Here is a 24,533-nt window from a genome sequence, read left to right as displayed (position 1 = left end):
ATAGGTTTACTTCTGCTGGGGAAGTCCTAAATATTCCTTTGCTAACGGACGTAGCTTAGCTTAGGGTGCTGAGAGACGCAGTTGGCTAGGTGCACTGCCCTGGCATCCTACTTGCATGGTTGTTGGGACACTCGCTGAAGCAGCAGAGAGGTAAAGCTGAGGCCTGGTGCTAGAAAGCCAGTTGGGAACTGTACAATGTTGAGTTCTCATTCAGTGGTTTAACCGCTGGTGCAGTAGACAGATCATCTCAGAAAATGCCTCTGTTTTTGTCCTGCCTATAAAGAAAGGAGAAAAAGTCTTAGCTTTCTTAAGGAACCTAATGATGCCTTCTGCTTGCAATAAGAAGCATATGCATCTGAGAAATCAGTTATGAGTTTGGCTCTATATTAAAACAGTCGAAGCATTGGTGAACACACCACTGCCACTGTCCACATCTCTGTGTTCATTGCTCTGATAATGAATAATAGTTGGGGTAAAATATTTTTCATGAAGCAAAAAACAAATGTTTTCCTTTGCTTCTTTTTGTAATGCTCTTCTAAGCCTAGATATATCGCCTACCTTTGTTGCCCATTTTTTGGCATGTAAGGGAGGAAAAAATCCAGTACTTGGTATGGGCAACCCTCAAAATCAAGACCAAAGCCTGCGTTCTGATTTTAGAGAGATAACAGTAAATATCAGGTGACTTCAAGAATTCAAAGAATAATTTCACATTAGTGATTATCTAGCTGAGACTGGAAGTTGCCCTGGTAACTTTTAAATTACCAGTATAGCATGTGCATATTTACCTCAAGTAGGAGCTTCAGATCATTCCTTCCATTGGGCTTAATGCAAGGTCTGGGTTCTATCTGCAGTAGAAGTCTTTCTCAGCCCTTTAGAAACCGTACTGTGATAATTACATGGCTGCCCTTGGCAAATGTCCGACTCTAATGTCAATTGCTAAGTACAGTCAGCGACACAATGAACATTAGCTGTGTTACCTGTGTTACAGGCCAAAAGGCCACAGCAGCAGCCAAGGGCTAAAGCTCTCCTGTTGAAGGAAGGAAGCTGACTGGTCTCTGGTGCAGTATCAATTTTGTACAGATTTGAGACAGAATGTAAGCGTGCTTTAACACTTGGCGTCTCCCTCCTAAAAGGAGGCATAACAGGATCAGTTTCCTGTAGATCAAGAAAGATTGCAGCAAGCCGAGAAGAATAAGAAGTTGGAAGACCAGAGCATTCGGAAAAAAGTGAATCCCAGTCAGGAAAAGAGACAAACATATGTACCAGTCAGGCCTCTATCCAAACTGTGGGAATTTTACATGGTACATAGGAATGTGTTGGAGGCTTTAGGAAGGGTGGTTGAGGAGCTCATCAATCAGCATTATCAGACAGGAAAACCATTACCAAGCCCTGGCCTGATAAATGGTCAAATATCACTGATGAATTCCATAACATAATGCAAAGTGAGATAGTGGAGTACCTAGCAGAAGATTACACAGGAGGAATGAGCAAAAACAGCCTGCTACTGATCTTTTGATATTCCTGAAAATCTCCAGATGCTCAGTAAAGGTGTTTCTTAGAATGAAGACTGTAATTAGCTGATTTGGGGACATTTTAGCTGGAGTTTTGTATGTCTTTTGGCAACTCCACTGAGGAAGTATCGCAGCCATGAAAACATGCAGCAGCACCCCAGCTGGACAATACTAGGGTGCTGTTGCCTTTCCATAGTGTTGGGCAATCCTACTCCTTTCAAATGCAAAACCCAATGATGAATTAATGCAATAGCAGGTTTTCATTCTCGTAATAAAAGATTTGTTTGTGAGACACTCAGCCCGAATCACTCCCACAGCGCACCAGATACCCGTAAGTCTTGTGGTTGCTTCTCATTTTTACCCACCTCTGTCCTGGTCTCAGAATTTCAAGTGGTGTCACCTCTTATCACATGGAGTGAGCTGAGTGCTCTGGAAAATAAATAATAAGCCACATTGTAAGATGCTGTGCTTGCTGAAGCAGGTGCTAAGGAGGAGATGTGAATAAGGAACTGGTTTCTGTGAAGTAACTGTAGAATTTTTCCACTTCTTCTGTAACAGAGCGCTTTTAGACAGGTGCTGACAAAAAATGTCCTCTTGCTGAGGCCTTCCCCTTGGCTGGCAGTCTTGTGTAAGCTGGAGCTAGCCCAGAGTATCAGGTTGCTTTATGCCGTGAAAAGCTAGAACTCTGATCTGGAAAGAATTGGAACTGCCTGTGGAACGCTGTCAGACACATGATCGCCCAGTGATTGCTAAGGAGAGGATGACCAGGTCTCAGATACCCGAGATCAGTATTGAGAAAACAAAGTTTGCAGCCATGGCAGCGACTGTTGTCTCTTAAATGTTACCCTTTACAGGGCTTGGCATCCTTAGGTGTAACGGAGACTGTTAGTCCTTCTTGCGGTGAGTGAACACGGCCAAAGGAGCTGCATACCTTCCACAAGTCAGGGAATGGCTGCTCCTATTGCTGCCTTTGGGTGCGTGCGACTGCATGTAGGTCTGTGAACACGTGCCTCATGCATATGCTCTGATACCTTCTGCCACCTTGATTTCAATGTTACAATAACTCCTGGTACAAGTTATAAGAAACAACTGAGGCTTCTTGACTGTTAGCCTGCTTGGAGTGATTGTTATCTTTGGCTGTTTTCAGTAAGCTTTGCAAATTAGAACTAATGACTGAGATAAGTGACTAAGAACGTAACTCATGTTTTATATTTAGAAGGTTTATCCTTCCTCAGTGTCCTAGGGTGACGTTATGATGCTTGTATCCCCTAAAAAACTGTTGTTTCACATGCAGACAGGCTGTGAAATTTCATCTGAGCAGTGATTGTACCCATGCACTCAACTGACCCAATTTCAGAATGGGCTTTTGATATTTAAACTATCCAAAATCTTATGTCTAAGATATCTCTTTAAATCCTTGTTGCATAACTACCACGGGATTGCTTAGCTTTTAGATTAGTACGTTTCAGTAAGTTGTGTTTTCCCATGGTCTGAAATGAGTATGCTTTTAACACAAGTCTAGAAAGAACTTATCAGGTGAAGACTTCCCAGCTCATGGTTTGGCTTCTGAATGCACACGGGTACACCCACCTACATTATACGTGCGTTTGTCTTTGTTTGAAGACATGCAGGGAAGGAAACAGAGTTTGTTTTAATGAAATTACATGTTGCTGCTGTTCTAGGATAGTTTTCAGTTTTTTTCTAGCACTCCAGATTGATTCTAAAAAGTGATAACCACAGGTGCTTAGGGAACTATTGAAACACCATGAACAGAAATGCACCCATTGATCTTGGTCTTTGGTTTGTGGCTCAGACCTGAAAAGAGGTCCTTGACTGCCTGTACTTCAAAAGAAATCCTATTTTCCAATAGAGTTTTGCAGAAGAAGAAAAACCATCAGATATTGAGACAGAGAATCTAGTGACATTTGGGCATCAAAATATTCTAAATCTCTCAGTTTAAGCTCTGAGAAACTGAGCATTATCTTTCCATCTTTGAATCACTGGTTTGGGCTTCACCTGTGCTATTTACATCCAATAACTGCTTTGAGAGGCTTTTGGAGAGTGACATATTCCCATGCTCTGTCCACCTGCAAAAGGTCCAAAGGAGAAGATTTCAAAAGGGAACAGAAAGGGGGGTGTGGTTTCAGACTGTTGAAGTATAAAGCTAATTCCTTTTTTGCAATAGGACAGAGAGACGGACAGAAAGTTGTACTTAATTTTTCTGTGAAATTAGGATGTACGTTAACTATTGGTACGTTCACCTGTACTGTAAATTGCTCTAAAAGCATCAATGAGAGGCAGTTTTAAGAACACTGGCAGTTTGCAATTACTCTATGGTTGCTGAGTCTCTGTAAACAGCCAAACAATTTTATTTGCTTAGCTCTGCTAGACCTAGCTGAGAATAGGTTGGAAATTTTCTTTCAAAACACCTTTTGTCAGAAAACTAAAATGTCTACTAGATAGTTGTTCCGTGAAAAAGTAGAAATTTTCTTTAGCAATTAAAAAAATTGTAAAAAATGGAAATATTTACTAGAGAAGAGTATTTTCCAAAGAATTACACTATCAGTGCCATTAGCTAATAGCTATGAGCTGTCAACAGTAATAACCACACACATGCACATACTGTTTTTCAATAAGGTTGCATATGTTAAGAAATTGCCTGTGAGCTAATGGTAATTGAATTCTGTTATCTGTTATTATTGTTTTAGGGTTTTACATATACTGACTGGCGCAGAATGCCAACTTTCCCTGCACATTCCAGATTTACAGGCTTAGCTACTTGCTGCTGCAAGTATGCTACTATTGACAACTGTTAAATGGTACCAAAGAAGTTGTAGCCACCTGACATAAAGTGCTGTCATGTATAGGCTACCTGATGATGCAAATTTGCTTAAAATATTTCTCAGATTCCCTTTTTCTGTGGGGCTTTTTTGTCTTGTGCTGCAGTAAAGAATATGCCTGAAAGGGTTGTGCATCGTGGCTCTGGTTAGCTGGATAGACATGTGTCGCATCCACCATGCACCCAGATTGGATCTGCTGGACGACTTGACAGTTCGGTACTAATGGCCATGGAATTGCAGCCTACTGTGGGAAACGTGTAAGTGTGAACATGCTGGTTACAAGTTTCTGCCCATGAAAGCGCAGAAATTTGGCAGTTTGTCTAAGGGTGCTTGTGCGTGCATTTCCGTCTCTATGCCCTCAAAGACCGTTCTCTCCTCCCCTCGCCTCCGTGTTCCCAGCTAAAGAGACAATCTGTGCATAACTTTCACATCGTCATCGTCCAAGCAAGCCGGGAAAGACCTGGTACAAACCCCTCCTCCCCTCGTTCTGTCTCTCTCCGATTCCTTCCCGACCCCCATCTCTCGCTTCTTCCTTGCTCCACACCAGCGCTGCCGCCCGATTCGAGCCGTCTCGCTCCCGCGGCCCCGCCCGCAGCCCATCGCGGGCTAAAGGCCTCGGGCAGCTGAGAACGATCTCGTGGCCCCACCCCTTCCCCTTGCTTGTTCCACCATTCCCTCCCGAAATTCCATCTCCCCCTTTGAAGGAGTGCACGCTGAGCGGAGCACACCGGACAGGCGCACGACCCGCACCATCCGCGCCGCTTCTGTGCGGCGGCTGCCCGGAGCGCGCCCCGCCGAGCCCCCGCGTCCCAGCAGAACGGGCCGTGCCCGGCGGCGCCGGGGGCCGGGCTTAGGGCTGGGCTAGGGGCCGCCGGGGGGCACGGGGAGGTCTCTAAGAGGTGGAGAGGCGACGGCGAAGAGGGAGACGGTCCGGCGTCTGCCGATAGCCGCTCCCGACCTTCCTACGTCCCTGCCCGCGCAGCCTGCGGTGCGCGGACACCATGGCCGGCGAGAGCGAGGATTTGAACAGTCGAGAGGCGCAGACTGTCTGCGACGGCCTGGAACGCTACGAGGACACGCTGCGGGGCGCCGTCCGGGAGATACATGTGGACATCCAGCTGTTCAAGCAAGGAGTAGGCCGGCAGGTGGAGGAGGTGCTGCGCCTCGCCAGCCCCCTGGCACACGCTGTCTCTGAGCTGCAGCAGGAGAACCGGCGCCTCCGGGTACAGCTGGAGCGCCTGTCTCGGCAGGTGGAGGCCCTGGGCAGGTCGGCGGGGCTGTCGCAGGAGTGGGTGAACGAGGCGGCAGAGAGCCCCCAGGTCGTGGGGCCCGGCTCGCCGGCGCAAGGCTCGGCCGACAGCGCCTTCTCCGGTCATGCCAAGCGAACGGTCGCTGGCCGGAGCCAAGTAAGCGGCCAGGGAGACGACAGGAGGGAGGGCCAAGGGCAAGCATGTAGGGATGCTTCACGGGTGTTGCCAGACTGCGTTGGCACGGGATAATGTTTAAGTGCACGGGGTTCCTCTTTTGCCAGGGGTCAGTGGTATTTTGGGAGGTGCTCTGAGAGATGGTCTTGGCTGTGATACCATCTAGAGATCTACCGGATTATGGCCCTCTTTGGTCAGACTGGGATCTTGGTTAGAGTAGTAGCAATCTGTTGGTTCCCTGTGGTTAGAAATAAGAGGAGATGGGGCAGTCTAGGCTATCAATGTACGTGTGTACGCGAATATTTTTGTATCCTTTTTGGACTCGATTCTGGGGGATCTATGTGCCAACAGTGCTGTTTGCCAGTTGGAAAACTTGCAAAGGGGAATAGCTTAAGCATATAGCAGGCAGAGGTTTCCATAAGATAACATCCCACAGTGAGTCAGTTTTGCTGTCCAACCACTGTCCCTCACTGCTGCACTCGTCCCTGAGAGGTTGACACAAGCTTTCGTGGTGTCTATGACCTGAACTTGCACAAACGTAGTCATCCATCCCACTGATAAAACTTTCTGCAGTGTAATGGAGCACTGTAACTTGGTGCACAGAAATCCCAATAGTGGAAAGCTCATCTGGTACCGAGATGTTTTGTGTAATTCTTTTTCTGTGTCTGTCTCTGCGATAAGAATTGAGAGCTCCTGTGCCACCTTTGATGCCAGGAGAGCGCTACCAGTCCGTACACTGTGATTCGGTCACATAAAACTAAGGTACTAGAGACTTGGCTTTCACAGATGACAGCCTGTTTCATGTCCTCTGGGTTAAGCATGTCTTAAGGGGGTTTTAAAATTGTTGGAGCTTTAAAAATTGGGTCTGTGGTCTATCTAGGCTTGGGGTTAAAGAAGAAAAGCTTGGAAGTTACATTTACTAGAATTGGTGGGAATGAGCAGAGTCTGTATTGCATTCCAGCCCTCTTCATTTCCTACTGACCTGTGAATGGGATCATTGGGCTTCCTACCTCTGGGCAAATGGAAAGGTAAAACTGTTATTTGATATATTCTAGCAATTGCTGCCTTTCCCCTATGTGACAAAGGTAAGCAGCATCCATACAACTTCCAGACGGCTTCCTTTTTGTTCTGCGGAGCTATCCACACTTGCTTGTATTGCAAGGAATTGAAATAAGATGAGTGATACAGAAGGGACAAGGGATTGTGGTCCCTCACTCCATCACCACTGTCTATGCTGTGGTGTCCACAGTCTGTGAAAGTCTTTCATCAATGTTACGGCCAATATCCAGCTTTAGGTATCGGTCTGCGTTAAAGCACAGTATGAGCTTTTGTTTGGATGGGAACCTTCCTGCTTTGCTTTGGGGGTTCAAGGAAGATCACTTAAGTGCTGATCGTTCTTCAGTGCCCTCCCAACAATTTAGGTTAGAGAAGTTCCCAAGTTAGCAGAGCTGACCAAAAGGGAATTTCAGTACTGAGAAGTATGGGAGGTGCAACTACAGCTCTACGTGCCAAATTTGTGTAGTGAAAACATGAGTTTGTGGGTCAGGTTCTGATGTGGCTGCATGCAAATGATGAAAGACCAAGCCTTGGTTGCTGGGACAGTTGCTCAGATTTTCTGTAATCAACACTGTTCCTTCAGCTGATTTCAATTTCTGGTTATATGACTGAAGCATTTGAAACAGAATACCATAAATGGCACTGTGTATGTTTACAGACACACGAGCACCTATAATAAAACTGGTGACGCTTCTAGTCCTAGGAAATACTTCTATAATGCGAGACACGAGAAGCAAATAACGCTGACCTGGAAATAGTAGCAAATCAAGATGTGCTCTCTTGCTCCTGAAAAGATTTATTGGCTGAGTTCCTTTTTACTGTGCGGTCGATGCCGCATTAATTGAATATCAGAGATTCTGAGCATATTTGGTATCTCAGCCATTATATTCTAATATTGCTAGATTATTTTTAATGATAATTTCATTTGGGAAAAAAATGAATCCAGGGACTTCCAAGCATAGTTCAGAAGCGAGGACACAAATCTCCTTTTAATTCTAATCTGGGCAATTTCTGCTATGATGTCCCTGAAAGCTGATATGGAGCAGTCTAAATGCTGGTTTTGGTGGAATTTTAAATGGATGTTAGCTGCTCCGATTTGGAGGTGAGTCTTTCTGTTATTTTGATACCAGACTTCAACTCAGCTCTCTTAACCACGCCAGAGTCTTGAGAGCTGCTTTCACAAAGGTGGAAAATGGGGGATATTTGAAGAGGTAGTTTCAAAGATCTGGATCCTGGAGCCATACCTGCGCTACTGAGCATTTACAAAGAAAGAGTTTTGATCTTTCTTTTGTTGGTCTGATTTTACATTTTGGCAAGAGCTTCATAACTTACGATATTTCCATAGTTTTTGTGATTAAGCATGATGCCTTTGTTAAGAGGGAGAACTAAAAGTACTTTAAGGGTGTCCCATTTTAAAACTGTCAGAAGAGTTTCTGTATAACTTGGACAGACAGCTGCAGAGAATTTTCCGGCAGTGGTCAAAGCCACAGAGATAGATAGCTGGCTATGACCACCTATGAAGGTCTAAACAAGTATTACTACCCATTGGGATCTCTCCCTGATGACCTGATGGCACCCGGTGCTTAGGCAGCCTGTGAGTAACTGCATAAGACATGACCTGGGGTCTATATAATGACCTAAGTATTTCCAGCAAAGATGGGCTGAGAGAGCTGGGGTTATTCAGCCCGGAGAAGAGAAGACTTCAGGGAAACCTCACTGTGGCCTTCAAATACTTTAGGGGGCTTACAAAAAGAGGGTGAGGCACTTGTTTTTGTATGGGCAGATAGCAACAGGACAAGGGGCAATGGTTTTAAAGTGGGCGGGTTTAGATCAGATGTTAGGAAGAAACCGTTCACTCGAAGGGTGGTGAAGCACAGGTTGCCCGGGAAAGTTGTGGATGCCTCACCCCTATCGGTCTTCGGGGCCAGGTTGGAAGGGCTCCTGAGCAACCTCATCTAATGCATGGAATCCATGTGCATGTCAAGGTATTGAAACAAGATGACCTTTATGATCCCTTCCAATTCAAACCGTTCTATGGTTCTATAATGACAGGGAGATTACATGATTACTAGAGCATTACATACTCTGTTTCCAAACTATCTTAACTCCTCTGTTTGATAAAGGAAGTCTGTTGGTTTAACTTCTTCATTATTCTCTTATACTTCCAGAAGTGTCCTTTTGGAATGGTGACATTTCATGGTTGCCTTGATCCTTATCTAGATTTTTGTTGTTTGTTTTAACTCACTGTGGCATCCTGCTGAAGCTGCTAAGAGAGAAATGTTCCCTCCTATCCGTTTATATCCAGTACTCCTATTGTTTTTCTTCAGTGCAATAGCTTTTCTAATATGTTCATGGTGTTAAAGGCTTTTTTTTCACGTAGCAGGGTCACTGACAGATAGAGAATACTTGTATTGTCTTGTGGACAATGGCTTTCTTGTAGTAGAATTAAGGGGTAAACATGGTACACTTCTTGCTGGTGTCTAGCTGGCTTGTTTCCATTTCCTCAAAATTTCATTGTTCCCAGTATCTGATATCTCAGTGATCTCAATATATGCAAGGAACAGAGTGTGGAACTTTGCCTCTGTGGCAGTCAGTGGCAATATTACCGTTCTTCAAAGTGAAGCAACAATTTCACCTATCATATTTAAGAATGGGATGTACTTCTCCTACATAAACAGCATTTCTAGAACCAGTGATTTGTACTGTGACCCTTGTGGTAGTTGGTGGTTTTGTGAATGACACTGAATGACTGAAATCTGTCATTTGAGTGAGAGCAATATCATATGTGTCTGTCATTCTTCTAGAATTTGACCTTGTTGCAGACAAAATCTTGAAGAGACATAACAGACATGCAGAACCTTAGAGGTTCAGCGAGGAAACAACAATTGTATTTCTTTTTTTTTTCCTAATCTTGTGAACTGGTGCTTATTTTTTCTGAATGCATTGAATTTTTACTACTGGCTTGCGATAAATGCAGCTTCCAGTTAAGGATCTCCAAAGTGTAACTTCTTTGCAGCAAAGGAGAAATTCCAGCAGCCCTATAACTATGGAAAGTATTATCACCCTCCTTACATGGAAACCTCTGACCTACACAGAGATTAGTTCTGCAAACCAGTTTTGGATAAGGCATCCAAAATATTAGTGTTAACTTTCTTTTCTTCATCAGTTCTTCATTGTGTTGTTGTCACATGAGTTGTACAAATGTGTACTTCTTATTATTAAGATCAGATATGTGTAGTTATCCTTCTGCTATTTATAATCTATATAAGCAGCACTGACAGAAGTAGTATTGCTAAACACGAGTTTGTCAGAAGCTTGGCATCTCCACAGTGAATTCTGAAAGTACTTCAGTCTGACACTACTAAATGCACATCAGAATCTGATCTCAAATCCTCCCACTGTTCTGTCAGCACATGGGCCTTCTTCCCCATCCTCCAGCCTGGTATCAATTTCTTCTTTGGCACTGTTAGCCAAACTGTAGCACTCAGGTTTGCATGAAATAAGGTAACGCAGCACTTGACATTGCATTAGAAAGCCAGTTCAGTGTGTAGAATGCTACGTGACCTTTGCAACAATCATGTCATTTGACGATTTTACTCACCCACACCTCCCCAGCTTATAAAAGTAGATTCATGTTTACAGCATACACAGGCATTCTTCACATTCAGGTCATAATGTGACATGAATGGCTAAACAGTTCTAACTGTGTATCATGGGTACATTATAGGGAGCTGCATTAGCTGTGCTTCACATTTCAGTTCTGGATTTGGGCAGTAACTGTCGACTGGGATCTCAGTTGCACTAAATGCAGCAATAAAGGTTCTGAACCTCTGATTCTGCGTGGTTTCTATAATTAGTACTTGTTTAATTTGTAATTTTCTCAATCCTGGCAGCTAGTGATGACCGAGTTTATTCATGCACAGAACCTTTTTCAAAAGTTTCAAAATAGTGGGGTTCTCCCAGAAATTAAAACATCTGGGTATAACTACACAATCAATGAACGTTTTTGTGGAATGTGTGTTGGGGAATTTCTCTCTACTACTTGTAGCTGCTGCTTCTTCTTGGAAACTTAACTGCCGTAATCATGTATCTGCGAAGCAGTTTCTTCTTCCTTTAGTTATGCAGCCAAAAATCACATAGTTCCTCATGATTTAACATGCCCCTTCACCCCCCCAAAAAACCCCATCCCCACCAGACAAAAAATGCAATCAAACAAACCCCTCAAAAACCCCCACAACCTCCTACTAAACCCACAAAAAAACTCCTGGCTGATTTTTCTGGAATTATATTGACAGCCGTTACGAGGACAATTTATGCTTTTGCCAGAAAAAAAGCTATCCTTACAAACGCTGCAGATCATAAAATAGCTGTAGTGTCCTAGGATTGAATTGACTTTGTAATGCCTGTACAATATGTTTTTATACTGTATTTTCTTTCTGCTGCAGCAAATAAAAAAAATGAACAGCATTATTCTATGCAATCTCAATCAATTTCTCCACTGTTACATCAAGTCTTCTGTGTATCACCATTGCAGTGGGTGCTGATACCTTTATCTAACAAAAGATAACACCTCCTAGGGTCCTTTAAGGACACACATGTGAAGACTGATTTAAGTTATGCATTGCCAATGCTTCATTCGCAGGCTCAGCTCCTGGGGTTAGGTAATTGTTCCTTTCTTATTTTGTGGCCTCTTGCATGAGGAAGACCTGTTCTTGGCAGGTGTTTCTGGATATTCTTCCCACTTTTGCTGCTGTTTGAAATTTAGCTGTCGTGTCTGTTTTCTTTTCTGACAGAGTGTAGACCTGGATGACCACCAGAAACCTGAGTTCAGAAGAGTTTTTAGTTCTTCCATCATTGAAAATGGGCATCGATCTTCATCATCAGGTAGGAACAGGGCATGAAATGAAGCAGCACCGCTTGTAAAATACCTGATCTTGGCAGTCATAGAGCAGGACTCACATTTCTGAAGGGTTAGAATCTTCTATAGTTTCTATGGATATTGTCCAGTGGCACTTGTACTTTATTTCATAATTAGGAGTTTAATTTCTAAACTTTGGCTTTACTCTTAAGCATGTACTACAGTGTTTCATAAATTGGAGGCTATTACACCTGCATTAACTTGAGACACGAGCGGTAAGACCTTCTGTGGTGGGTGCCGTTGTAGTCTTGTGTCCCAAAACATGTTGCAAGTCACCCATCTGCTTCTGTCATCCTTCAGTGGAGGAAGGAAAGAGTCATATACAGTGTTTCATAAAACCATGAACAAAAATGCTGCTTCCGTAACTGGGGCAGGAGATTGTGAGTGAGAGCTGCGCAGAGGAAGAGAAGCTTACCAAATGCAAATGCTAATATATTAATGATCTGAAGATATTGCTCCTGCTGAGGTTCACATAGAGTAAGTGTGATCGCTGCAAGGGTCACTTGGGCTAGGGTTGTTTCTGCTATGTAGATGTTTCAAAGAGGAGTAAATCCAATGACCTGTAAAATGAAGTTGTTGAATGAACATTCATTTGTAGCTTTGTTACAAACTGCAAACAAATTTACTTCCTCTCTCCCATTTTTTATTCAGGTCAGGCAAAAGTCGCCCATGAACTGACCTGTTTTCAGATATCAGAATCTTCATCCCCCGAAGCCCATGCCCCTGCAGTCACCTTACAGATGCCCCACCTTCCCGTTACTGCAGTTACCAGGATACCTGAGAAGTTTTCAGGAGAGAGCATCTGTTCAGCAGGAACAACTAATACATCTTCTTGCCTGCTGGGACAGGGCAAGAGCGCAAATAAAATGGGAGTAAAATCTTCCAACCAGCCAGGTAAAAGAGAAAAATAACTTGCTGAAGCCGCATCCCGTTTCCTTTCTTCAACTGGTGCTATGAGTTTTGTCCTGTGACCTAGTGGCCATTATGAAACCTTGCTTCTATGGCTATTTATCCCATTGTGGGACATTCTATTTTGGAACTGTGGGTCCTAGCTGGAGCTTTCAGTTGTAATGTCACATCTGCAGAGAATTCTTGTGCCTAATGTAGTTGAGTTTTTAGTGAAGTGTATCTTACAGCACAGTTACTGAATTCAGTAAGTTACTGAATCTCTTAAACATGCCCAGCTGTTTTCATGAAATTTGTGGACATTTTTAAAGCTTTAGGACTGGAGGTCCTGGGTGAAGTTAGGCAGATATTTGTCCAGCAGGTTCTAATATTCATTTGGAAGAAGGAATGACTGACAGCAGTCTGACACATATACATATGTCCGTGATTGCAGAATCTTAGTTATATTGAAACTGAGTTTAGAAAAAAAATCACATGGAAGCCGTTCATCCTTGGCTGTGACACTTACAAATTGGATTATATATATATGAGTCAGAAATTACAGAAGGAGACTGGGATGGGATTGCTAGCAAGAGATAGGGGTTATTTGCAGACGATTCTTTCAGTTTTTATCCTACTAAAACTAAAAATGTAGCAAACACTTCCTTTGTCTTTGTGCTGATACAGTGAAGGACTGGAATTCAATTACAGTGAGAACAATGGATTCATCTGCTACTGGTGAGTATTCCTATATGCATGCCCTTATGCAACAAAAATTGAGAGTAATTCTGGGCTCTTTGGGGGGATCTGAGCATGTACTTCTGACTTGTAGGTACACGGTAATACTAACATTGCTAACAAGTATATGTATACAGACTCATAGAATCACAAACACTTGTTCTACTCCATCAGATTCTCAATCAGTTCAAAGTGAGGGGTACTTACCCTTACTTTCACAGTGATGTACGTGTGTACCGTTAGGCAATCTCTGCAGTGGAAACCATAGGTGCCAGAAAAGTGAGGCAGGCAGCTTGAGCAGTGAAGATTTCAGCTGATCAAGTGAAAACTGTGACTGCACACAAGGCAGTTGGAAAGTGGCGTGCCCACCCTCGTATGCTGAAGCAAATTACTTTGAGCTTTCTGATTTCAGTTGAAATAGATTAGTTGATCTCTCTCCAAAAGTACCTGTGATTGCTGTCACCAAGTTGTTACTGTCTGCACAATGTACTGACATTTCACAGTGGTCTCAAGTGTCGGTCTATTTAGCAAAATATGTAGCTCTTCTGGAATAAGGATTACATTCCTCCTCATCAGAAAACATCTGAGATTGGCATAAGTATATGGCAATTGTCAGTGGTCACAAATTTGTCACACCTGTATGCAGTGTGTTTTACATGAGAAGTGTAGTTGATCTGGATCACGTCTATGAGAAGAGGGAAGAATTCTGCATTTTCAGAGAGTAAGACAGTGAATCAGGTTGGACTGCTTCTAAGATGGCAGTCCTTCGTGTATAGAAGGAGCTTTCAAGAAATCGGCTGCTGGTTTATGCAACAAGTTTTGGCTTTGGTATGTTAAAACTGGGCAAGACACTCCACTGTTTTGCAATTATAGAGCATAGCTGGAGTCCAAAGCTGAGCCCTAAGAGGCAAAGCACATAAGGTAGAACCTCAGAGGTGGAGGGAGGAAGAGGCAAAGTTGATTTTAAGCCACATTTGCAACTTCGAGTCTGTTCTACTTTACAAACTAAAATGTCTTCCTGGTAGAAATGAGATTGTTGTGGTGTGCTGTAATGTCCCATTTTGGCCTTCCAGGTCACTTTCCCAAGTGTGCCTATACGTCTCTCCCTTCCCCCTTGCCCCCATGCTGAGTGAGTCCTGTCAATCAGGCTTAACATTCCAGCAAGGCGTCGTGTGGTTGGTCAAGTTCAAAGGATGCCCCTATGCCCAGAGGTCATTGGCCTTTCTGGGTGTCATCTTCCCCTGAGACCCTGCCCCTCTCACCTGGTTGGTGGCTCACCTGTACCTCCCCTCCCCCTGTCCCTGAGCTTAAAAAGGTGATCAGAGCATGCGGTCAGAGTTCTGTTGGAGCAGTTGCTCACGTTCAGACCTCTGAAACCATGGAATAAACCTCTGGACATTAAACCCTCCAGCAGAATCCTCTCCTTTTTCTCTTCACCATCGCCTGAAGCTATTCCTCCTGAGGTAAACGGGGTTCCAACAAGCCTGGACTTGTTCAGTGCCCAGCTGCAACCACCAGCAAGCCACGGTATCTCTGGGGTGATGCACCACAGTTGCTGCCTTTGGCCCAGCAGCGAGGGTCAGACTGGCCCAGGCCCAATCCAACTGGTAATATTGGGAGCCTTTTTTCCAATATGAGATCATTTAAATTATGTACTCATCAACATACTCAATTACATTAAACTCCCCAGGGCTTGTCTGCTAGAATGACTTTTGCAAGCACCACTTTTTCCTTTAACTGAAATGTCAGTGGCAGTGTGCCCTGCTCTGAGGGCCCGAAGTGATCTCACCTTCCAAATGCAGTTTTATCAAAGGCGTCCTCTTGGAGTCCTTCCTGGTATGCCTATACTATCCTCGCTGCAGTTTTACAGAGGAATTGAACTGCTGGGGAAAACCCTTCCCCAGCCTGTTAGATCAAATGGAAGTCAGAGGCCTGCAGCTTTACAGTGTGGTGAGTAAAAATCAATGCGTATCTATCCGCCAGGAAAGCACATGAGGAAATTTTCTGTTTGAAAGCACATGAGGAAAGTTTCTGCACTAATGCATCTTTTCTGTTTTTACATAGAGAATGCTACTTCTGTCACCAAGCCTGTGCCAACTGTGAACTACGGGCTGCGTAGTGGAGCCAAAACTGGTGAAAGGTATGCATTTTTCATGACATTTTGTTAGGCCATTGTGGTCAATGTAGTCTCAAGGGACAGGTGTTCTGCTGACTTGGAAAACAGGTGAGTCCCAGATGCTGTTTTAAGCATTGGATCTATAATTGTACATTAATCTACTTGCCCCATAATCTCTTACATTAACATAGGTAGTTCATTTAATGTATGTATGTACATACATTAAATTACATTAATGTATGTAATATATGTGCTATGCCCATCAACATGTAAATGGGCATATTCCTCTTAACCACACTTCTACTTTCAGCGAATAACCAATCGATGTCAATGACTACTGGAATAATCACACTATCTGTACTAAAACCATCCTAGTGATGTACTGTACAGAGTAGTTTTCATTCAACACAGCAGTGCTTATATACATACCCTGAATGTTCTCAGGTGAAACATACCAGGTTATTTATTGATTGTACTTCTCACAGGAAATCAGCAACTTGCTGTATACATCATGCTATATGTCTAGTTTGAGGATCACTCATTCTCCCTGCATGACTTGCTCTTTTGTGCCTCTGATTCCTATATCAGGGCCATATCCTGGTTAATCCTCACACCATTCTTTCCACAAGGCATCTGGTAGGCTGTACATGAACATCACACCTGTGATTACAGCTTTGGATAGCCTAAGCACGTTTGGCTCCTTTTTTGGTGGGGGGTGCTTCTTCAGGCTGTCCCACCAGTGCACCAAAGAACAAATGAGACACTTGTGCTATATTTTAAGTGTGTTAAAGGCTGTGAGCTTTCCTCTGGGCTAAGTGGAACAGAGATGAGAAGGGACAAAATTTTACAGAGCACTTTCAAGTAGACCTAACTGTGGATTAACACTTTGTTTTAGTCTTATTCAGTAAGATTATCAATGCTTGATAGTGGTGGATTTTTGTTAGGAGGAGGAAGTTGTCAGATCCTTTGAAAACAGTTTTAAATATACTAATCTGTGTTGAAATTAGTACTTTAGGTTTATTTTTGGAAACCAACATATAATTACCAGCAAATATCCTTAGTTTGGCTAGCCTAGACTTTAATTTGTAGATAAATGCCTTCCTGAGGAGTACTAAACACTTTTTATTAACTCAAGTTGCAGTTGCTTAGTAGAGGATTACATGTTATCACAATTATTCCTGGCATATACAGACATGCTTAGCATGCAGAATATCCATCAATAAAAGAATTGGAGAGAAGAAAGTTTAAATCTCTTAAATTAGGCTTGTATCTGTATTGAAAACAATCCCAAATTAGGTATTACATTTCCTCCCAGGTAGTTCCAACATCAGCACTTCAGTATTTGAGTCATGATACAGTGAGCACCCTAGAAACCTTGGTGTCATACCCGACCTCCATCTGTAACAGAAATTAACGTGTGACACTGATGTTGTTGTTATTTGCCTGTTTCCCCATCTCTGCGATATGGAGTAATTCCAAATGCAATGTTTGGCTTGCTTCATTAATGCCAATGAAGCAGTATATGGCTCAAACAAACACAAATTAGAATATATTTCTCAATCACATATACAGCTTGCAGTCAGTAAAGCAACACTGGCAGAAGGTCAGAATTCTGTGTGCTACAAGTAAAAATTTCAAAAGTACTTCCAGATTTATTCTTCAAGTTTCATTTTAAAAATGTCACAGCCTCCAAGAACCCTGAAGTTGGAAACTGATGGGATTTAGTGCTCGTGTGTGGCCACAACTTTTTTGTCTTCTTTTTTTTCTTGAAGGTTTGTAATTGTTGTTCTGCTCAATGCTGCAAAGTGCTTGTGGCTTGCCCAGCTGTGTCTTATTTGTAACAGTACCTCAGGTGCTTCAATACTTATGTGCTGTTGTGTCTTAATAATAATTTTACTTTTATTAACATTGCTTTTGATGCAGGTCCTTTTCATGCAGGTCCTCTTGAAATGGATCTTTTGGAAGGTTTAGAGACAACAGTTGAACCTTTATGCTCGCTCTTGTCACTGCAGAGAGTTACTCTTTCATTTACCACTTACTTTTCACGTTATGTTTCTCCAGTGCCGTTGACAGTTGCTGTGAGGTGACCCCCAGCTCTCACTCACCTCCTCCTACTGTGCATCGCCCGGTTGAAAGGAGGCGAGAATTGGTGCGGTCTCAGACGCTCCCGCGGACTTCAGAAACGCAGGCCAGGAAAGCGCTTTTTGAAAAACTGGAACGCGATGATGCAAAGTACGTCTCAGTCCTTGTCCCCAGAATGGTTTGTTAATGGAAAACTAATTTGTCGGTTATTACCAGCAGAGTACAGCTGGGTGGGAGAACTCTCTCTGTGTAGGATTTGGAGCTTAGCGACAATATCAGGCCCCTAAAGTTTCACTGACTCCACAGACCAAGCCTTGGAAATTCACAGCTACAGAATCCTCTGACTTTGGAGTTGTTCAGCTGCAGCAGCAGGTTCCCTTTTATCAGGGAAGAGTTCTGTGAAAGCTGCCTTCTCCATCATTATAGGAGACTGCAAATATAGTGACTTTCTGTTGCCATTCATTAAGGATCAAAATATATACACTTCTTGATGGGAGTATGATTTAAAGAAAAGAGGAATTGGAATTCTGGCTTTCGTTTAATAAAACTAAGTTCTTCTTGCATGACCAACAAGTCGAGGTTTCAGCAACGTGTTTCTCAAATATCACCTGGACAAGGGCTGACCTGAGCAAAGCTGTATAGATGTTCCTGACAAATAGGTTTAAGTTTTTCTAGAATATAATTTAATCTGGTCTCTGTTAATTTTCCAGAGGAAAAGGAGAATCCAGAGCTAAGCTGAAGAGGTCGCTGAGTTTTGGGGTTGCCAGCGCTAGCAGCATTAAACAAATTCTGTTAGACTGGTGTCGCTCAAAAACCATAGGATATAAGGTAAAGATATGGTAGTATTTTCATCTCTCTCTTGTTTCAAGAGAATTTGCCAAATTCCGTGCTCAAAGGGTGAATGTAAAATATGCTAGAGAATTAGTTAACTTCCTCAAAGTCATTAATTTTTGTGTGGGTGAAACATGAATATGGTTTGTGTAGGCAGCAATTCAAGACTGTTAGTGATTGCATGAATGAGATTCTGTATGTATATTAAAGCAATGCATTATTGTTTTTCTAAAAGCCAACCTTTTTGTGCTTATGGATAAAAATTTCAGTATACACTCAGACTTTTTTTTCTTAGTTGCAGACTGTAATTTTTTATTCACATTATACATGACAATTTCTGAATACATGGAGACTATGGCCATTTTGCTACATGCACACCCAAGTACTCTCTTAGTATTCGACAAATAAATTTGTAATAAACGGTTGAGTTGTAATCATACTTTGAGTAAATTTTTATGAGGTAGCATCAGTGTCACTATAGGAATACAGCAGTTGAGATTTTACTTGTTTTACCTGGCCTTAAACTGCAACTGTCAAAGAAATACAGAATTTTTTTCCTAGGGATTTTTTGCATGTGTTTAGTATGTTTTTCAACATTACTAAATGCGCATAATTATTGCTAAACTGTAGATTATAGTATAAATAAGCAGAACTAATTAAAATTATGGTTAATTGCTTATCAGAAAAGCTGGGACTTGAATTTTATATGATGAGAAAGCAGCACGAAACAAATATGTTTCTTTTCACTGTGGCATTTGAAAGTAACAATAAGAATCTGTTTTGAGAATCAGGTTGTGCAGTAGGTATGATTTTTCTTATGTTTCTACCTATCTGTATGTAAACAGATACTGAATTGGGCAAAGCCAGCAAGCATAGTCTTTATCTAGGGTTATTCACAAAATGAACTGTTCTTCAATTTTAAATCCTCCATAGGGTGATTATGGTTATATATAAGCAGTGTCCTTGATTTCCGCAGATACTGAGCAGGTGCATCTGGCCTTCTCCAGTGCTCACTGATGTTGATGAGATTCTTCACAGTATTTTCAGTGGGCTTTGGATCAGGGACCTTGACTATGTGTCTACTTTGCATCTGGCTATTTCAGGCAAAGAGCTTTTATTGCTTTTTAGTGCCATTTTTTTCCCAGAATGTCAACAATGAAATGGACATACAAAGGTAGGAAGAAGAAAATAAAGCCTGTGCTCTTGCTGGTGGGAAAGAATGATAGAAAACTGCATTGAACAAAAGCAGCTGCTCTTATTTGTTCCCCTGTGCTGCATTAACATGTGTATTTTTTTCATCATGACAGCACATTGATCTGCAGAACTTCTCCTCAAGCTGGAATGATGGGATGGCGTTCTGCGCTCTTGTGCATTCTTTCTTTCCTGAAGCTTTTGATTATAATAAGCTTGACCCAGCTAACCGCAAGCAGAACTTTGAGCTGGCCTTCACAACGGCTGAGTGAGTACATTAGCGCTCTGGGAAGTGCTTCCAGTTCAAGTCTAATGCACCAGAGCAGCAGTGAAGAGTTTCATTATTATTCTTTTTGACTCTCTGTTGATGCCTTGGGAGGCTACCTAGAACAGAGGCTAGACAGTGTTAAAGGAATAAAGTAGGTATTTAATATAAAAAGACCTTCAAAGGATACACCTTGGACAGTACAAGAGCCTGGCCAAGGCTACATCCAGGATGGATGACGGATCACACATTTTCACACTTTTGTAAGTTTTGGTCCATTTACATATTGGGGGTTAACTGTCCAATTACACCTTCAGATTATGAAGCCCCATCCTCCCAGATTGCTCTGCAGAGAGAATGCATAGAACGTGTGAGACTTCATCTCTAACTGTACCTTGTTTTGCTTGAAAAAGAACAAAGGTTGAATTCAGTGTAAGTACAGATCAAGACTGAGAGCTTCTCAGTATCTCAACCAGGTAACTGCATTTCTGAAAACAGGCAGAGCTAATACCCTCAGTCACATTATCCAGATTCTTTTTTATGCTGTATAGCAGGCAGTTAAATGCTAACTAATTTGTTAAAGTCATTATGAATGTGAACCTACCAGTCAGAAATAGTAACATTTTTGAGCTGGTATCAATGGGATTCTTAGGGTAAGACCTCTCCATGTGGTATGCAGCTGGGTTTGGTACACTTTTTCCAAATGGTAACAGGCGGTACGAACACATGGCTAATGAGGTACTGGATTTGCCATTGCCCATTCAGAAAAAACCTTTCACATTTTTTGACATAATGTTGTTTCTCCTTATTACAGCCTCTAGCAAAGGAATTAATTTGGGAAATACAAGTATTTTTTTAAGTACACATATATGTATATATAAAAAAATTTTGTTGCTTGTCAGTGAGTTGAAGGACATTCTGTGATACATTTAGGTGATCTCCAAAAAACTATCTACGATTCTCAAAAGAAAGCTGCAGTGTTCTTCTACCTCAGTTTATATAAACAGTAAGTTCAGGGGAGAACAAAAGACACCATAAACACAACACTAAGAAACATTACGTGAGAGAAAATTACATAAACTATTCGTAGCTATGATTGCCTTTAAACTGATTTATTTGAGTGTCAGTAAAGGCTATTTTCTCAGCTATTGCTGTTCACCCCAGTACTAGCTATGCTGATACAATTGATCCCTGCCCTTTTGATTTTTCATCTTAAGTCTCTGCAGATCTGTTCCTTTCTGCTGATCCAGATCACTCACATCTTGACGAAATGGCTGTGGTGGAGAACAAACAATTCACAGCCACATAGACCTTCATCAGCACATCTCATCTCCTCCTGAGTTTTTCCATTCTTTTGGAACTCCCTATATATTAACCAAGAACTGAGACATGGGCAGAGTAGTGTGAGATTGGGTTACATGCTACAGATATAAGGAATGTGAATCATAGTGAAAAAAGCACCACCCCTCCAGGGCTTTAGATCAGATCCCACTATAAAGCAAGAGACAGAAAGAACAGGAATATTCTGTTGTCAGAAAAATAACAATGTCCAGCCCGACCCTGCTCAATTCATTGTGAAATGAAATGCTGCCAATAAACCTCAGGATTTCTTCAATGTTTCAATTATGCTCAGAGCATCAAATGAATCCTGGAAGCAGTTATGTAACTCTTGATTTGTTGTATGTGTTTTATTGTTAATACAGGAAAATGGCTCACTGTGACCGTCTGATAGAAGTGGAAGACATGATGGTGATGGGTCACAAGCCAGATCCCATGTGCGTCTTCACCTATGTCCAGTCTCTGTACAGTCATCTACGATGTTTTGAATAAAACCATCAACACCTCTCCAGCCAGAAGGGTCAAGTACAGTATACTAACAGGAAGACTGACATTTTGCAAATGGAACACAGTATTATTTCTTGCTTTGTACTGTCCCTTTGCTTACATTCAGCTGTGTAGCTGGCTGGCTGAAGTATTGCTGAGCACTGCCCTGAAGTGTTGATCACATCACCGTGTCAGTAATACGGAAATAGGTTTGACAAAGACAAAAAGACATTGGCAAAAGCAAATATTGTGATTTCAGTGCTAGTAGTAGATTGGATTTTTAGGATTTTTATGTTTAAAGATCACAGGAAGCAAATGTACTTCTCCTGTCTGTAAGGTTAGGGACAATTTTATGCAGTGATTCTGCTATGAAGGTGTTCCATCTTAAAATGCAGGTAAAACTCCAGAAGACAGCACCTTCAGTTTCACTTCTCTGTTAAACACAGTATAAAAGAAATGGCAGATGGACAAGGAAAATTCTGTTTAGCAAATGATGACCTAGAGTACTCAACCATTAGAGCAATCATGCCTCTCCTCCAACCCTACCCCTCTACTCTAGCATACACACAGAGAGATCAAACAGGCATTGTTTTGTTCTATTAAATCATAAAGAGAGCATAACCTCTGGTCTGATGAATGTGGTGACAGATTACTATGTTACATAATGGCATTTGTCTGTAATGGTCAAATCTAATAGTATTTGCTGAGAGGGTTGCTAATGCCTCTACTGGCAGTCCTGGATTAATTTCTTGATCAGACTACTAGCAAGAGCTGGGACTCCTCTTTGTCTGAGATCATGTGCTTATATGGTTTAGGATTGCAGGAAAGGTAGGAGCTAGCAAGGTACAAAATCCTTTGAACAGTTGTAATAGAAACAAGCCTGTAATGTCCTTTTACCTGGACTCGGGGGAGAGCAGCTCTTCAGTGTGGACAAGAGCGAACTCTTTTCAGTACAGATGCTGATTCTGAGGCAAATGAACAATACACAAAAATATATATGGAAAGATGTGGGAGTTTTGAAATAGTTTCAAAAGCCTTGCACTAGTTTCAGTTTTCAGTTAAATTACTATCAAAACCACAGTACAGTTAGATTATTCCAGATTTACTGGACTAAAAAAATGCCTTCTAAAATTATTTCTTCCCTAAGAACAGGCTCATAGAAAGAAAAAAACTGAAAGCCACAAATTGTCTGCTCATGCTAGAGAATATTTTTTAACCTGCCCTTGTGCTTTTTGTAGATATTTAGAAGGATTAATTTGGTTCTACATTGATGTGTAGATATTTAGAAAGATTAATTTGGTTCTGTATTGATGAACATTTATAATAAAATATGTCAAGCATTCTTCAGATTTATTGCATCTTTTTAGAATGATGTGACAGCCAAGTAAAATCAGTGAAAACACAGACCTTTTACTTAAAAGATTTTTGTTCCAGTCATGATTCTGTGTGCTCTGAATTTCAGTTAAAAAAGTACATAAGTTCAACTGCATTTGAAATACGATTTTACTTCAGTCTCCCTTTCTAGTCTAGTTTACTTAAAAACCATGAATGAAGCAACCGCTTTGTTAGCATATAAATGCCATTGCCTTCAGTTCTTTACTTTGTCTTGAATGATTATAATTCTGATGAGTAAGTGTGTGCCTATAGCTCTACCAAATGCACTGTAAAGATAAACACATTGTAGTTGTGTTTTGGAGGAGTTTTGTTTAAGCATGTGGAGAAATCTGTCCAAAACTGGCACATACAACACACCTATTTATATTCTTACAGTAGAATTACTTTTTAGTGAATCCATCATAATTACCACAAGAGGGGCAATACTGGCTTAATCCATCGCATTCCTTCACAGTCCGAGGTCATAGATGATTTTACTGTATGATGTGAGTGCTGAAGATGCAGGTAAGTGCTTGGCCAATTTAGGCCTAATAGCATATAATTATATAAAGGAACTTTTGGACTGTAAAATTATTGCTAATTCAGCAGGGTGAATCTACATACTTTCTGTAATTTAGCTTGTTTTTGCAGCTATCCACAAGGTATTTGTACAGGTTTTCTAAAGTCTTCCCACTTCAGAGAGGTGATTGTAAAGATATCTGGGACTTACCAGCCACCTGTTTGCAGGATAGTTGAAGACTGTAAGCTGAGTTGATCTGTTGATGGTTTGTGTGTAAGGGTTTAGGGAGATTGTGCTATGACATACTTCTAGAAAAACTTACAGCTTTGTGCATTAAGAGGTCTGCTCTATATGAATAACCTCAACTATTTGATTGTATGATTAAATTGAAATTAAAGTATATAATGTATGCCCCCAATTGATTTTTCAGTATTTTTATTTTTTTTAATGCAGAGCATGTGTGTTTGTGTATATGACAGTGTGTTTAACATGAATGATAAAAGAACAATCTATTAAGTTGGTGTCGTACATATTTTACTCAAATGGACCATTTCTTAACTTTTCTAATGTTTCTGTATAACATGTAAAAGTATATCTATGGCTGTTTATTGTCAACCTGATCCTACTTTTAAAGGCTAAATCAGTTTGTTCTGTGCAATATTTTCAAGATAATGTCAGCAGAGACATCATCTACTTTTTAAGACTATTCTGAAAGGCTGCTGATGAGCCTTCTGGAGGCTGAACAGTCCTAGCCCTCTCAGCCTTTCTTCATGGATTATTTTGGACTCTAGTGGAACACCACTGTTCAGACCTATTAGTTAGTCTGCTTTAGGATTTCAGCAACAGTGAAAGAAAGTAGTTGATGATGCTGCAGTGTGAGCTCAACCTAGAGAACTCTCCTGCTTCAACACAGTGGCAGCAGTTCTGCTGATTGATTCTATGACAAATAAGACTATTT

At 41.6% G+C, this 24,533-nt stretch overlaps 1 protein-coding gene across 1 annotated transcript; it reads left to right on the top strand.

Moving 5' to 3' along the window:
* Positions 1 to 5,045: 5,045 nt before the first annotated feature.
* Positions 5,046 to 23,993, top strand: SMTNL2 (smoothelin like 2). The gene is made up of 9 exons (XM_059486907.1): positions 5,046 to 5,757; positions 11,625 to 11,715; positions 12,401 to 12,643; positions 13,322 to 13,372; positions 15,437 to 15,512; positions 17,550 to 17,720; positions 18,281 to 18,398; positions 19,709 to 19,860; positions 21,561 to 23,993. The coding sequence occupies exons 1-9, from the start codon at positions 5,353 to 5,355 to the stop codon at positions 21,685 to 21,687; spliced, it is 1,434 nt and encodes a 477-aa protein (XP_059342890.1). The 5' UTR covers positions 5,046 to 5,352; the 3' UTR covers positions 21,688 to 23,993.
* The last annotated feature ends 540 nt before the right edge of the window (positions 23,994 to 24,533 follow it).

This window comes from Ammospiza nelsoni, chromosome 21, assembly GCF_027579445.1.
Source record: "Ammospiza nelsoni isolate bAmmNel1 chromosome 21, bAmmNel1.pri, whole genome shotgun sequence".
Lineage (NCBI taxonomy): Eukaryota > Metazoa > Chordata > Aves > Passeriformes > Passerellidae > Ammospiza > Ammospiza nelsoni.
Note: the sequence above shows the minus strand (reverse complement) of the source record. Positions and strands in the feature narration are given on the sequence as shown.

What these genes read in the sequence shown, in the direction of transcription:
- SMTNL2 (XM_059486907.1), top strand. Translation starts at nt 5,353, where the DNA reads ATGGCCGGCGAGAGCGAGGATTTGAACAGTCGAGAGGCGCAGACTGTC. An exon ending in CGGTCGCTGGCCGGAGCCAA is followed by an intron (nt 5,758 to 11,624) that starts GTAAGCGGCCAG and finishes CTTTTCTGACAG; the next exon opens with AGTGTAGACCTGGATGACCA. An exon ending in GGAGCCAAAACTGGTGAAAG is followed by an intron (nt 15,513 to 17,549) that starts GTATGCATTTTT and finishes ATGTTTCTCCAG; the next exon opens with TGCCGTTGACAGTTGCTGTG.